Source organism: Carlito syrichta, unplaced genomic scaffold, assembly GCF_000164805.1.
Source record: "Carlito syrichta isolate Samal-C Ts95f unplaced genomic scaffold, Tarsius_syrichta-2.0.1 Scaffold311878, whole genome shotgun sequence".
NCBI lineage: Eukaryota > Metazoa > Chordata > Mammalia > Primates > Tarsiidae > Carlito > Carlito syrichta.
In genome coordinates this window covers 399,082-414,536 of record NW_007255974.1, presented here as the reverse complement: position 1 = coordinate 414,536, position 15,455 = coordinate 399,082, and the positions used below count along the sequence as shown (strand labels likewise).

Here is a 15,455-nt window from a genome sequence, read left to right as displayed (position 1 = left end):
AGCTGAGCGGACCAGACCAATCCCAAGTGCCCCCGTACCCATTAGGAGAAATTACCCTATCATGTAAAAACAAGTTTAAAGTTCTTTCCCCTCCCTCTGTAATGATGTATAAAAACTGCTTGCCATGCTGGATCTGGGTCTCGTCCCTGAAGCTGCTGCTTCGGGCGTGAGCCCAGACTCGAGCCTGAATAAAGACCCTTGTGTGTTTGCATCAGAGCTGGCTCTTTGTTGGTCTCTCGGATTCTGAAATTTGGGTTTAACACTAATATTTAAAGTTACAGGACTCAATGAATCACCAAGAAAGGTCAGGGAGCGAAAATAATACTGGGCCTGGGACACTCCCACATTTAGATCTTGGAAAAGGAGACCTCTCAGCAAAGAGCAGCCAATGGGGATGGAAGAAAACCAGAACGTAATATTCCAAAAGGCCAATGGAAAAAAATCAGTTTCAAGAAAAAAGTACAATTGTTTATGTCAAGTGCTGCTAAGCAGTCAAAAAAAATGAGGCCTGAGAATGATAATCACATTTGGTAACATGGAAGTCATGGGAGACTTTTAAGAGACTGGATTCATTGAAATGTGGTTTCAGGGCCAAGATGACAAGGGTATAAGATCTGTTAAGACCTCAAAAATATTTCAGGTGGAGCCTCATGCACCCACTATATTTTATGACTCTTAGGCGGCACCTTTGGCCCTCTCTACTAGATGGGGGCACTTCTAAAATTCTTTTTTTTGAGTTGGAGTCTCACTCTGTCACCCAGACTGGAGTGCAGTGGCCGCTTCCAGCCACCGCATCCTCGACCTGCTGAGCTCCGGCGATCCTTCCGCCTCAGCCTTCCAAGTAGCTGAAACTACAGGCGCACGTTACCATGTCCAGCTAATTTTTTGATTTTTTATTGTAGAGATGAGGTCTCACCAAGTTGCCCAGGCGGGTCTTGAACCCTCGGGCTCAGGCAATCCAATCACCTCAGCCTCCCAAGGTGCGGGATTACAGGCTGAGCCACTGAGCCCGGCTACTTCTAAAATTCTTAAGGGTGTTTTGCCATAGTACTGACTCTCAGTCCAAAGAAATAGGGACTTTTCTTGAAGATATTTAAAGATGTCACATTTGAATAATTAAGATCTTATTTTGATACATGGGAAGTTCACAAAATCTTTAAGAGTATCACAGGGAAAGTTTAAAAATGAAAAGACACATTTGTTGAATTTTAGCACTTCACTGAAAGAAAAAAAAAGGAAAAGATATATCTGAACCCTAAATTCCTACAGATAAGACACTGGCTACAAAACTATGCAGTTACAAACAGAAGCTCTTTCTTATGGAAAAAGAGCAATCACTCAGAGAGTACAGCCAAGACCTGAGGACAAGGCCAAGAACTTCAAAATTATGATGGTCCACTGACTACCACATGCCTCCTGTTTTCCTTCCTTCCACCTTTTGAAATGTAAGTGCCTCTTCCTGTTTTCCTGTTCCTTACTCATTATTGTATGTAGGGGCCAGATAACCCGACTCTCCAATTCACAGGTTTTAAGACTGAGGAACTATATCCAGGGAATGTCACCACATGGACCTGATTAGGATGATACAATCCTGTACTTCATGTCTGAGCCTGATACAGTCATAGTATGAGATTGAAGATCTTGGGAGGGAAGTATGTATATTTTGCATGTGGAAGGAACATGAATTACCTGGAGCTGAGATTAATCTCCAAATATGGTCCCCAATGAACATCATCTTTCAAGACTCATATTGAACCCTCTCCTATCAAATCAGGACTGAGCCTGGGACTTGCTGTAACTCACAGAATGCTGCGGAAGTGACTGTGCTAGTCTCAGTGTTAAGTCTTATGAGAACCTAAAGCTTCTGTTTTTGTACTTTGGAAGCCCTGAGTTGTCACATAAAAAATTCAGCTGCCCTATTAGAGAGACCACATGAAGAAGTCACATGGAGAAGGAGAGGGATAATTCCTAAGATTACATGAAAAGACAGAGATATACATATATAGATACAGATATATAAGAGAGAGAGAAACAGACACATCAAACCACATATCCTTGCATCCCAGCTGAGCCTAGCATTAATAGCGGTTCCCATTAGTGTCATATACATAAGTAAGCCACCATGAGTGTTCCTAGACGACTATAAGTCTATCCAACATCCAACATCAAGTGGAACAGAACTGCCCAGCTAAGCACAGTCAACCTCACAGAACCCTGAGAGATAATAACATGGTTTTCTTAAGCCACTAAGTTTTAGAATGGTTTGTGATATACAATAAATAACTCACTTATTAAATGGAAACTGAGTATTATGGATATTACTAATAAAACAAAGAGATTAAAAAGTAAACTGCAAATTATGTGGCTATAAAATGGTTAGTATTTTGAAAATAAAAAGAGCTCATTAAAAAACCTAAACAAAACCTCCAAGTCTTCAAAAGAAAAAAAATAGATAAAGGATATAATCTGTCTACTCAAAATAGGGAAAACAAAAATGAGAAATGAGAAAGAAACGTTCTAATCATTATTTTAAAAACTGTTAATTCTTAAATACTGTTGGTAAGAATGTGAAGTGGTTCACTCTTTCTGGAGAGCAATTTGTCAACATGTCATTTTTATGAAGACATCAGGAGATAATCATAGATCCAAATAAATAGCTAAGTAAAAGAATTTTAATTCCAAACTGAATGTCCAACAAATATGAAAATCATTTTAAAATAGTGGAATATGCACATTTGAGGATATTCTATATCTTGCACATTTTAAAGAAAATTCAAGTAGCACACTTATTATGTAATGTTAAGTCAAAAAAGCATAATATAAAATTATACATATATTTGGAGCCAAGTTTTTAAAATGCATAAAAGATATATGTATATATGCATAACAAAAACTAAAAGGAAATAAAATTGCTAAATGTGACAGTAGAATTATAACTTCTTTTTTCTTTCATGCTTCTCTTTTTCTAAATTTCCTAAAACTGGGCATAACTTTCACATTCAATACAAAAATGTTAGTCTTTTTACATTATATGGGTTAAGCTACTGACTTAAGTAATTAAGAATAATTTCCAACTAAAATCATATCTTTTGAAATTTAGAAGAGAACCTAGAAATAACTTAGTCTGATCTATCATTCAAAAGATGAGAAAAAAGATAGCAGGTGCCCAAGCTAGTTGAAGTATTTAGAGGCAGAATCTCACTTAAAACTCACATTATTTACCCTCTGACCTGGACATCTTTTTATACCACTTTAGAACTACCTGTAATAGAGATTCAAATAAGATGTAAAGATATAAGTAGAACAGTTGTTATTTTGAGGAAGTCTTTACTCTGGTGTGCCTTTAAATTTACATTCCTATTATTTTCATTTTATAACAAGGAGAGAACATATGCTATTGCCTATAAAATAAAAGTTTTATTAAAAATTCCCACTGAAATAACTTCCTAGGCTTTTGAAATGCCTTTGAATTTACATTTTGTCACTTTTGTTACACTTTCAGCTAAATTTTATACCACCAACAGAGATTTGTATTACTGGCCTCTCAAATCACTTTGTTTTTTACAAGTACGGTATGAATATTTATTATATTTAAGCACATTTCCACTTGGAGACATTTGAATACATTTTCAATTTATTTATATTTAATTTTTAAAAATAGATTATTTTGTTTTCCTATGTATAATTCTAATATGGTGGCAAGACGCCTTTGTGCAAGGTCTTCCTTTGGATCTTGCTTTTGAAAACCACTTTTTAATATTGAGTCTGGGGAAGCTAAGCATGTGCTTGTCCTTTCAGCTAAGTTTAGACAGCTGCTGTGCCAGCTAATTTCTGTTGGAGATGGCTCTAAATTTCTCCTCCTCAATCTCTTTGGACTTATACAGATATTTCTCAACTTTACCTCTGTTGGAGATGTTTTTAAAATGCTTGGATATTTATCTTTCAATTTTACTTCTGGCGGAAATAATACATACATTTTTCATTTTTCTGTCTGGCGTGTCTTCTGTCTGATATTCATCTAAAGGTGGTATTTTGCCCGCTTCTGTTTTTTCAGGCCTAGGAAGAGTGGGTAATGGAGAATTTGTGGGTGGTGGTGTGGATTCGTCACTTTTAGGAGTAACAGCAGCTGAATTATCTTGGTCTGACTGGTTCTGAGTTGGTATAGTCAAATCTTTTTTGTCATCATTATCCAGTAACTAGAAGATAAAGCAATAAGATAAGCTGTTAATTAACCATTACTAAATGGAAAATATTTAAAATTAATAAAATGACTTAAAATCAATTGTACCCTTGTCCTTCATCATAAATATTATCAAGAATATTTGCAAATTGTTACACTCCTTAATAAAAGACATAAGAATTTTCTCTACTTGCTTGAAACCATGGACTGTAGAATACAGTGGTTTATAAAGCAGTATTTGTCATATGTACAAATTTTATAAATCAGCATCTTAAAATAAAAAACTGATGGTCTGACATTTGACTGTTATTATACTATCACCAATATATCATGAAACAAGGGAAATTTTAATAGCAAATAGCACAAGGGACAATATCATAAAATCATAACGATATAATAAAATACAAATTTAATAGGAAAATAGTACAAAAATATCATAAAATAAATGATAGCCTGTCAAGCTAAATTTTGCTTTATGAAAATTTCTCTATATTGTCTTTCTTTTCCTCTCCTTGAACTGGGGAAAACAATACATATTGACTCTTCAATTGGTATTTGGGAGTCAGTGACCCAAGAATGGAAACTATTAAATTTTATTTTCAAACAGTAGAGAAGAACATTTTACTCTCTGTTGATTGACATGGGGGCCCACTGCTTTATGAAAGAAATGCCTTCTGCAAAATTAGTTGAAAAGCAAATTATATTATGTGAACTCTGTTTTTATTGATTTATATTATAGACTATATAATATTACTCCATGGGTGGAGTTTACAATATAATAAAAAGATTTTGGTGAGAGAGAGTAAAGAATGCAGTTAAGTCTATGGCATTCATTTCTAAGATCTTATGCAAAATTTCATGCTTTTTTCTTGTTTGTTTTCCTTTCTTCTCTTCCTCAATTAACCTTTTGTCCCCTATCTTTACATATTTTTTTAAATGTTTCTATTTTATACAGAAGCTTATCTTTCAAGAGTGTAACTTTACAGATATTGCCATAATAGAAATAATCATTAAACAACTGAATAATTTCTTGGGTGTTATTTTTCTTTCCATCTATAAATAGTTGTCCATTAGTAAATATTTCAGCCCTTTATAAAATAAAGACCATTAGGATTTTTCTTCCAACTTCGCTTACCTCATTTGGAGTAGTTTTAGTTTTCTTGTTTATAATAGGGACCTCTGTTAAAAAATTAGTAGATGTGTTATATTTTACATAAAAAATAAACACATTATTTATATGTATGTACACTGATAAAATATTATTACAATTTTTCTCACCAAAACCAAAGAGCAACTTAAATCAAAGCAGCTATCCAAATATAAACATTACTTAATAAAAACAGGCTGACGAATCTCAGGACAGATGAGGGAGTGGCAAATGAACAAGTATGGGGAGGAAATGAAAGCATGTATACAGTGGTAACATTTCAAATCTATAAGTACAAGGCTCAAAAACAGGTATAGATTATATTTTGTAAAAAAAAAAAAAAAAAGAAGAAGAAGAAGAAGAAATAAAACCCAGATGGTAAGTGACAGGGCTGAAACTGGAAAAACAAACTAGAATAAAGGGGTATGAAACCAGAGAAGACAGGACCATGAAAGGAAGGCTGACTGAAACATCTATAAAAATTTTCCTAGAAATATTAGGACTAGGCCAGGGCTCAAGCCTGTAATCCCAGAACTTTGGGAGGCCGAGGTTAAAGGATTATCTGAGCCCAGGGGTTCGAGACCAGCCTGGGCAACTTGGTGAGACCTCTACAATATATTGAAAAAATTAACCAGGCATGGTAACGTACACCTGCAGTTACAGCTACTTGGAAGACTGAGGCAGAAGGATTGCCTGAGCCCAGCAGGTCAGAGCTGGGGTGGCCGTGAGCATGCCACTGCACTCTAGCCTGGGTGATAGAGTGAGACTCTGACTCAAAAAGAAAAAAGAAAGAAATACAAGGACTACATAGTTAGCAAGTAGAAAAGGAAAACCTAAAAGAGACAGAAAGAAAATAAAGAATTGAGACACAAATAATGCATAATTGTAGTAAAAAAATTACTATGGTCACAACTAGCTGCATGGGTTTGGTTAGCTCTTTTTTTCTTTTAATTGTAGTAAGAACATGTAACATGAGCTCTATCCTATTAAATTTTCAAGTGTAAAGTACAGTCAACAATAGGCCCAATATTATACAGTAGGTCTCTAGAACTTCATCATCTTGCATGACTAAAACTTTATACTTGTAGAAAAGCAGTTCCCTATTTGCTTCTGATTTACGTTAATCTAAAGATGGTATTTTGCCCTCATCTGTTTTTTCCAGGCTAGGAAGAGTGGGCAATGGAATATTTGTGGGCGGAAGGAACTGGAAAGATTCCCTATTTGCCCCTTCCCCTTGCCTCAGGCAACTACCATTTGACTCTGTTTCTGTGTTTGACTATTTTATATTTTATATAAGTGATATCATGCAGCGTTTTTTTATCTGTGGCTGGCTTATTTATTGGCATAATGTCCTCAAGGCTCACCCATGTTGTCACAAATGGCAAATGTCGTTTTGAAATGCTGCATGATATTTCATTGTACGTACAAAGACATACCTCTTTTAATCGCACTTACATTTATTGTTTTTTTACGCACTGAAGGTTTGTGACCACCTTGCATTGAGCAAGTCTAGCAAGTCTATCAGTGCCATTTTTCCAACAGCATGCATTCATTTACTTCATGCCTGTGCCACATTTTGATAATTTTTAAAATATTTCAAACTTTTTCATTATTATATCTGTTATAGTGATCTGTGATCACTGATCTTTGATGTTACTATTGTAATTGTTTTGGGATGCCACAAATCCTACCCATATGAGACAGTGAACTTAATTGGTAAGTGCTCCACAGACTGGTCATTCCCCCATCTCTCTCCCTCTCCTCAGGCCTCCCTATTCCCTGAGACACAAAATATTGAAAGTAGGCCAATTAATAGCCCTACAATAGCATCTAAGTGTCCAAGTGAAAGAAGAATCACATGACTCTCACTTTAAATCAAAAGCTAGACATTTAGTTTAAGTTTAGTGAGAAAGGCATGTTGGAAGCCGAGATAAGTCAGGACACATGATCTTTTTGATGTGCTGTTAAACTCAGTTTGCTAGTATTTTGAGGATTTTTGCATTTATATTTGTGAGAAATAAAAGATACCCAAAAGAGAAACAGAAAGGAAACAAAGCATAATAATACAAAAAAACACAGATCAATGAAACACAAAGGAGGATAGCAAGAGAGTAAAAGGGGGACAAAAGAATTACAAGATAGAAACAATTAACAAAATGGCAAAATTAACTCCTTACTTGTCAACAATTAGTTAAATGTAAACAGATTAAACTACACAGTCAAAAGACATAGAGCAGTTGAACAGACATAAAAGCAAGATCCAAGTGTATTCTATGTACAAGAGGCTGACTCACTTTGGATTTAAGGACACACATAGGCTGAAAGTGAAAGGATGTAAAAAGATATTCAAGATATTCCATGCAAATGGAAACCAAAAGAGAGCAGGGATGGCTGCACTTATACCCAAAAAAGTATACTTTAAGTAAAAAAAAATTGTAAGATGATACAGAAAAAATAATTATATAATGATAAAGGAGCAATACCTCAAGAGAGTATAACAATTATAACTATATATACAACCAAACTTTGGATAAGTGAAAAAAAGTAAAAGAAAAAAAAAAGCAACCAACAGTCAGTAAGAGAAGTTATGCTCCATTCTTCCAGTGATATTGAAGAGAGAAATTGATTATCATACACCTAAAACTTGAATGCTTCAAGTGAAGTGTAAGCTAAAGAGGCAATAGCTTACTAGGCCAGCTGAGTCCCAGAGTTAGAAAATGAATATATATCAAAAGCCTGATATAGCCAGGGAAGTAGAAAAAAAGAACAAATATGACTAACTTGTGGCAAAAGCCTTACAACACTATTCCAGACCTGCAGAACCCAAGATTTTAAATATAATTTAATTTATCTATCTATCTATCTATTCAGATTAGAGAATATAGTTTATTTAGAAAGTAAATTAGAGAGAGAGAGAAAGAGGTGATTCACCTCCCCAAGGTAGGGAAGGTGTCCAAAGCTTAAGAAAACATGGCCTGGCCATAGCTCAAAGAGCACATGGCCACACCATAGTTTAGCAAGGCAATGGCTAATTATTTATTTTGAAGTACAGTATTATACTCTAACTTGCTTTCTTAGTGAATTTCTTAAAAGATAGTTTTTTAAACACTGTATGAACAATCCATTAATTAAATCTCTTAATAATTTCTGTAAGTTTTCAAATTTAATGCTAATTCAATTTCCTCTCCTTCTTCCCTGCCACACTTTCTTTCACACACACAAATATATACACACACAAACACACACACACCCTAACATAAAAGAAACTAGTAGCTCTATAATTTACAATGTTTAATGAATATCTTTTCATAGATCATAGTTAAGATTTAACTTATCCTTAAAAGAGTAATAGAGTATTTAAATTATTAATGAAGTCTAAGTCTTTTCTTTGAGAGTATTATAATATAAATAACATATAGCAAAACTGTGGTAAAATGTATATTCATTCCCTAACAAAAATAAAATCCACTTAAGTAAATGATTAATTTTCTTTTTGTGAACTAACCACTTTTGTTTGAATTATTTTAATAATAAACATAACACACCAAATTAGTTTCTTACCTAATGTTACAAAAGTTTCAAACTTTTTTTCAGATTGATCATTATTTGGGCTTTCAGGTACCTCATTCATATCAGTTTCCTACAAGCAAAAACAAACAAACAAATGAAAATGTTTAAAGAGCTAAAACATGAAAGGACAAAAAGCTGAAATAGAGTTACCTCAGCCATTGTGGGCAGACGGCTTGGTGTTGGCTCACATTTTTGTCTTGTTATAACAACCAATTAGCAGTAAGCTATAGTAGATAATGTTTTATTTTGTAATTGGCTCTGTTAACTCTCTTGCTCTGAAGTTAATCAACATCACTGTTAAGAGCCACTAATAAGTAAAACTATAATCTACCCCAGTAATGGACACCAGATTTTATAATTAACATTCTTGCTCCAACGATGGGTTTCTATGAGCTTCTAGCTATCTTGCATGACAAACTGGTCACCAAGATAAAAGAAATGGGCTGTCATGATGGCTCTAGCCCTCCTACAATTTTCCCAAGAATGTTTTTCTACCCCAGCCTTCCTGCTATCTTATCCATGAACAACACATTCCTAGCTGAATGTCTTTTTGGATCCCAAAACTCAAGGACATTCAAAGATTAACATTTATGTCTTGCAACTTTGTCTACATGGTTGACTATCTGAAACTCTGGCTGCTGCTATCCTGAGGAGATAAGTGCCATGGCAACGATAAATCCCCTCCCACTGTCACCTTTCACAGGGATGCCTTTTGTAAACCAAACAACTCTCATTACCAGGAAGGCTTATAAACCACAGCTCCTAGCTTTCAGTGCCAAATGTTCCTTAAGTGTCTGGCACCCACCCCAGTCTTGGAGAGGTCAATCCACCCTTTTTCTCTGACTTATCTTCTAACTAAACTTTTCCTTTTAACCTACTCTTTGTGCAATTCTTTGCATCTTGCCCACGGCACCGGTACACCAACCAAACAATTTTCCTCTAACTTCATAACTTCTTTTAATATAATACACTTTCCCCCCTCCCCCAAATTTACAGAAGGTAAGGAGATGGATTTGTGAGAAAAGCAATCCAAAGAGCACTATTTTAAGGACCAGCATATCCTGGATAGGAGTTGATGTTCCAAAGAAAAGATATCCAAGAATGGAAAGAGTGTTTGAATGATGAATGTATGAGAGATGCGATAATTACAAGATAAATTACATAATGTTGCTTTTTTAGGGGGCATCAGAGAATACTCCCAGGAAACAGATTATTTTTGTATTGAACTACATATTAGCCTATGACTTAAAAAGTGATATGTATCTTTATAAAATTCTAAGGAGAATTATAAAGCAAAGTGATCACTGGGCTTTTTAAAAATCCTGGTCTTTGGTTGGGGAGGGCCAAGCTGGCCAACTGGATGCAGCTGGTACACCTCTCTCATCAAGAGAGTCTGAAAAAGTGAATAAAAACTGGTTCCTCAGAGGATGGTCTGGAAGTCCATACTGAAATTCTTCAGAAAGACACTGGGGTTGCTGAGAGCAAAAGGAACCAAGCCCAGCCACCTTGGGATCCAGTCAGGGAAGGATGGGAGAGAACTTCACAGGAAGGGTTGGGGAGTAACTGGGAGTCTGGGAGTCTTCACACCCTTCCACGGACCTCTGCAGCCCTGGTCCCAGGAGAGAAACTCTAGCCCTCCTCCATCTGTGGACAAATGCAGGAAGTCACCTGGAGTCAACACAGACACAGCTTAGGTCCATGAGGAGCCAGGGGGCTCTTGTTCCCTGTGAGTTCCATGCATGCCACCATTATACCAGGCCACATTTTGCAGTTGTGGACTGTGCCACCTGGGTGTGGTGTTCCTCCTCCCTTTCTGGCCCCAAGCCAGGGCATCACTCCCACCTCTTGCCATATACAACCTGAACTCATTTGGGGAGCAGCAGCCGTGGTTGGATCCCAGGAGGCCACTGAACTAGAGAGAAGGATGATGACCCTCTACAGCTCCCACCATTACCATCTTTGTCCTTCCCATGGAGCAGGGAGGGATCTAGTGGGCAGAGCAGCTCTTCATCTCCTAGCCTGAAAGGACCAGGTGGAGGAAAGATCCTACCCAGGTAGAAGGCTGCCCTACCTTTACCTCGTCACTCTGGGGACACAAAGATGGCCAGGCTTCTCCCAGCTGCCCAACAACATGGCCCTGCCCACACACAGGTGGAGGACTCCCCAACCAGGTAGGGTTTGGCCCTCCACACTTGTGCCAAAGAAATGGCCGTGCCCAGGCGGGAAAAGGCCACTTTACCCCACCTGATCACCTTGGTGGGTGCTAAGCCATGGAGCTTCTCTTAGTCACCCATCAAAGCTGTTAATGTAGCTCTGCCCACATGTGGGTGAAGAGGGAAAGGTTGGGTTTCCCAGCCAGAGAACCTGCTGCTTGTGCTGGGGCACAAGGACAGCCTCCACCCAGGAAGAAAAAAGCCACCCCACCCCACCCCACCCCACCCTTGCCTGATCACTTTGGTGGAGCAGTGACAGCCAGGCTCCCTCAACACTGCCCTCATTGCCATGTTTGTACCCAGTTCCCATCCCATAGATGGATCAGAGAGGAAATGCACTCCTAGACAGCACCACCACCTCCACCTTGATCCCTGCCACTTATGGGTCAGGGAGGAAGTGAAGTGACAATTCACTTCTGCACGTTCACAGGTCCCACACCCAGACACACAACTCACAGCTCTCTATCAGGCAGGGCCTCCTGGCACCACATAGCTGCCTGAATATCACAACTGTGGATCAGCACTCCCCTGAGGATGCAGGCTCAAAAGATCACAGCTGGGCCCCCTCTAAATGATGCTACTGCTGCCTCTGCCCCTGCAGCCTATGGGTCAAGGAGAGAACAACTGGAACACTAAAAGCAGCCAATAGCCCATATACAACACACAGTACAAACACATCCATAAGGGGAAAAAAGCAAGAAAATATTACAAAGCCCCATTCCAATAAAAGCAACAATAAAAATGAAAGGGGGGAGTCTTCCCCCATAGATGAACACAGGAAATCCCAAAAGCCAAACCATTATAGCACTCACAAAGGATCCCACCAGCTCCCAAGCAATGACTCCCAACCAGAATGATCTGTCCCTAATGACAGATACAGAATGCTAAGTACAAATGGCAAAGAGATTCAATAACATGAAAGAGAAACAGGAGACCCAAATCAAACAGGTCATGAAAACAATCTAGGAAGTGAAAGCTGACCTGGCCATCCTAAGATAAAAGCAAACTGAACTCCTGGAAATGAAGAATTTGTTCTAGGAATTTCAAGACACAAATCACAAGCCTTAATAGTAGACTCAACCAAGAAAAAGAAAGAATTTCAGTTCTTGAAGACTGATACATTGAATTAACTCAGTCATTTCAAATGACACCCCAGGCTCAAGGTAAAACGACAAAGAAAGACCTTTCACACTTATAGAAAATAAAAAAGGGCAGGAGTCACTATTCTTATGTTGGATAAAACAGACTTTAAGTCAATAAAAGTAAAAAAGAACAATAAAGAACACTACATAATGATAAAGGACTCCATTCATTAGCAATAAATACCCATCTTGAATGTATATGCACCCAACATAGGAGCACCTAGATTTAGAAAACAATTGCTAATTAACCTAAGAGAGGACATAGACAACTATACAATAATAGTGGGGGGCTTCGTGCCCCACTAACAGCTTTAGACAGATTATTGAGGCAGAAAACTAACAAAGAAATCTGGGACTTAAATTTGACACTTAACAAATTAGATCTAGTAGACATCTACAGAATATGCCACCCCAAAATGACAGAATATACATTCTTATCTACACATGAAACATACTCTAAAATCAACCACACAGTCATACATCAAGCCTGAATAAATTCCAAAAAGTCAAAATCATACTAAGCATCTTCTTGGACCACAGTGGAATAAAAATAAATATCAACACCAAGAGGAACCCTCAAAAACACACAAATTATATATAAATTAAATAACATGCTCCTGAGTGATTTATGGGCAAACACTGAAATGAAGACAGAAATAAAAAGATTCTCAAACACATATACAAATAAAGATATAACATACCAAAACCTCCATGAAAATAGTGCTGGGAGTGAAGTTTATAACCTTACATGCCAACATCAAGAAAATAGAGAAATCTCAAGTAAGCAGTCTAATGCCACACCTAAGGGAACTGTAAAATGAGAGCTAAACTGAACCCAAAGCTGGAAGAAGAAAAGAAAAACCCAAAGTCAGCATAAAACTAAATTGAGACATACACACACACACACACACACACACACACACACACACACAAAGGGTCAATGAGTTGAAGAGCAGTTTCTTTGAAAGGATAAATAAGAGTGACAGACCCCTGTCCAGATTAACAAAGAGAGAGAGAGAAAGAGAATCCAAACGAATACATTTAGAAACAAAAGAGGCAATACTACAACCAATCTTAAAGAAATACAAGACTGTCAGAGATTATTATGCACACGTGTATGTATATAAGCTAGAAAATCTAGAGGAATGGATAGATCCCTGGAAACACACAACCTCCTAAGACTGAAAAAGAAAGAAACTGAAACCCTGAATTCAATACCAATAATATGACAAGAAATTGATTCAGAAACAAACAAAAAACCAATCTACCTACACTAAAAAAAAAAATAAGCCAAAGCCAGCTGATTTCACAGCTGAATTCTACCAGGCATTTAAGAAAGAGCTGATACCACTCCTACTGAAAGTATTCCAAGCTATAAGAAGGAAGGATTCCTTCTTAACTCATTCTTATAGAATGAGCCAATATCATCCTGATACTCAAAAATGGCAAAGACACAACAAAGAAAGAAAACTACAGGTCAAATTCCTCATGAACAGAAATGCAAAAATCCTCAACCAAGTACTATCAAACCACATCCAATAGCATATTATAATGATCACTCATAATGACCAGGTAGGGTTCATTCCCAGATGCAAGGCTGGTTCAATGGATGCAAATCAACAAATATAATCTACCACATATATAGAAGTAAAAGGAAGAACCACATGATTGTCTCAATAAATTCAGAAAAGGCACTGGAAAAAATCCAATACCCTTTATTATAAAAACCCCCAAACATTTATGCAAGGAAAGATTATTCCTCAAAATAAGAGCCATCTCTATGACAAGGCTGCAGCCAACATCATGCTTAATGGTCAGAAGCTGGAGGCATTCCCCCAAGATCAGGAATGAGACAAGGGTGTCCACTCTTACCACTCCTATTTAGCATAGTACTGGAAGTCCTAGCCAAAGCAATCAGGCAAGAGAAAGAAATTACAAGTATCAAATAGAAAAAGAAGAAATGAAATTATCTCTCTTCACAGGTGATATGATTCTATACCTTGAAAACCCAAAGGATTCCATCAAAAAACTCCTAACACTGATAAACAAATTCAGTAAGATCTCAAGACGCAATCATCAAAATATCAGTTGCATTTCTAAACACCAACAATAAACAGGCTAAGAACCATTCACAATAGCCACCAAGGAACAAAATATCTCAGTATTCTGCTAACCAAAGAGGTGAAAAATCTCTACCGTGAAAACTATAAAACACCGCTAAAAGACATCAAAGATGATACAAACAAATAGAAAGATATCCCACATTCATGGATTGGAAGCATCAATATCATTAAGATGTTCTTGCTACCCAAAGCAATCTACATATTCAACATAATCTTTACCAAACTACTAGCAACATTTTTCAAAGATCTAGAAAAGACAATACTTAAATTCATATGGAAACAAAAAAGAGCCTGGCTAGCCAAAGCAATCCTAAGCAAAAAGAACAAAGTTGGAGGCATCACACTGCCAGACTTCAAATTTTACTTAAGACTACAATAACCAAAATAGTACAGTACTGGTATAAAAATAGACACATAGACCAATGAAACAAAATAGAAAACTGAGAAATAAGGCTGCTGACCTACAAACAAATCATCTTTGACAAAACCCACAAAAACACACACTGGGGAAAGGACACCAATTCAACAAATGGTCCTGGCTAATCATATGCAGAATGAAACTGAATGCCTACCTATCACCATATACAAAAATAAACTCAAAATGGATCAAAGACTTAAACATAAGATCTCAAACTATAAAAATCTTAGAATAAAACCTAGGAAACAGTCTCCTGGACATTAGCCTAGGCAATGAATTCATGTCCAAGTCCTCAAAAACAAAGACAGCAAAACCTAAAATTTATAATTGGGACCTTATAAAGTTAAAAAGCTTCTGCACAGCAAAATAAACCATCAAGGGAATAAAAAGACAATCCACAGAAGGGGAGAAAATATTTGCAAACTATGTGTCCAACAAAGGTCTCATATCCAGAATCTACCAGGAACTTAAAACAAATTAGCAGGAAAACAACAACAAATAATCCCATTAAAAAATGGGCAATTGAGTCGGGCTCGGTAGCTCAGCCTGTAATCCCGCGCTTTGGGAGGCTGAGGTGAGTGGATTGCCTGAACCCGCGGGTTCGAGACCCGCCTGGGCAACTTGCGAGACCTCATCTCTACATAAATCAAAAATTAGCCGGG

General features: G+C 37.1%; 1 protein-coding gene across 1 annotated transcript in view; it reads right to left on the bottom strand.

The window, feature by feature from the left end:
- Positions 1 to 3,634: 3,634 nt before the first annotated feature.
- Positions 3,635 to 15,455, bottom strand: part of LOC103271759 (C2 calcium-dependent domain-containing protein 6-like) — a 68,371-nt gene continuing 56,550 nt past the window's right edge. The window contains 4 exon segments of the mRNA XM_021718167.1: positions 3,635 to 3,973; positions 3,975 to 4,196; positions 5,316 to 5,359; positions 8,889 to 8,967. Of these exon segments, the coding sequence (XP_021573842.1) occupies positions 3,635 to 3,973; positions 3,975 to 4,196; positions 5,316 to 5,359; positions 8,889 to 8,967 (684 nt within the window).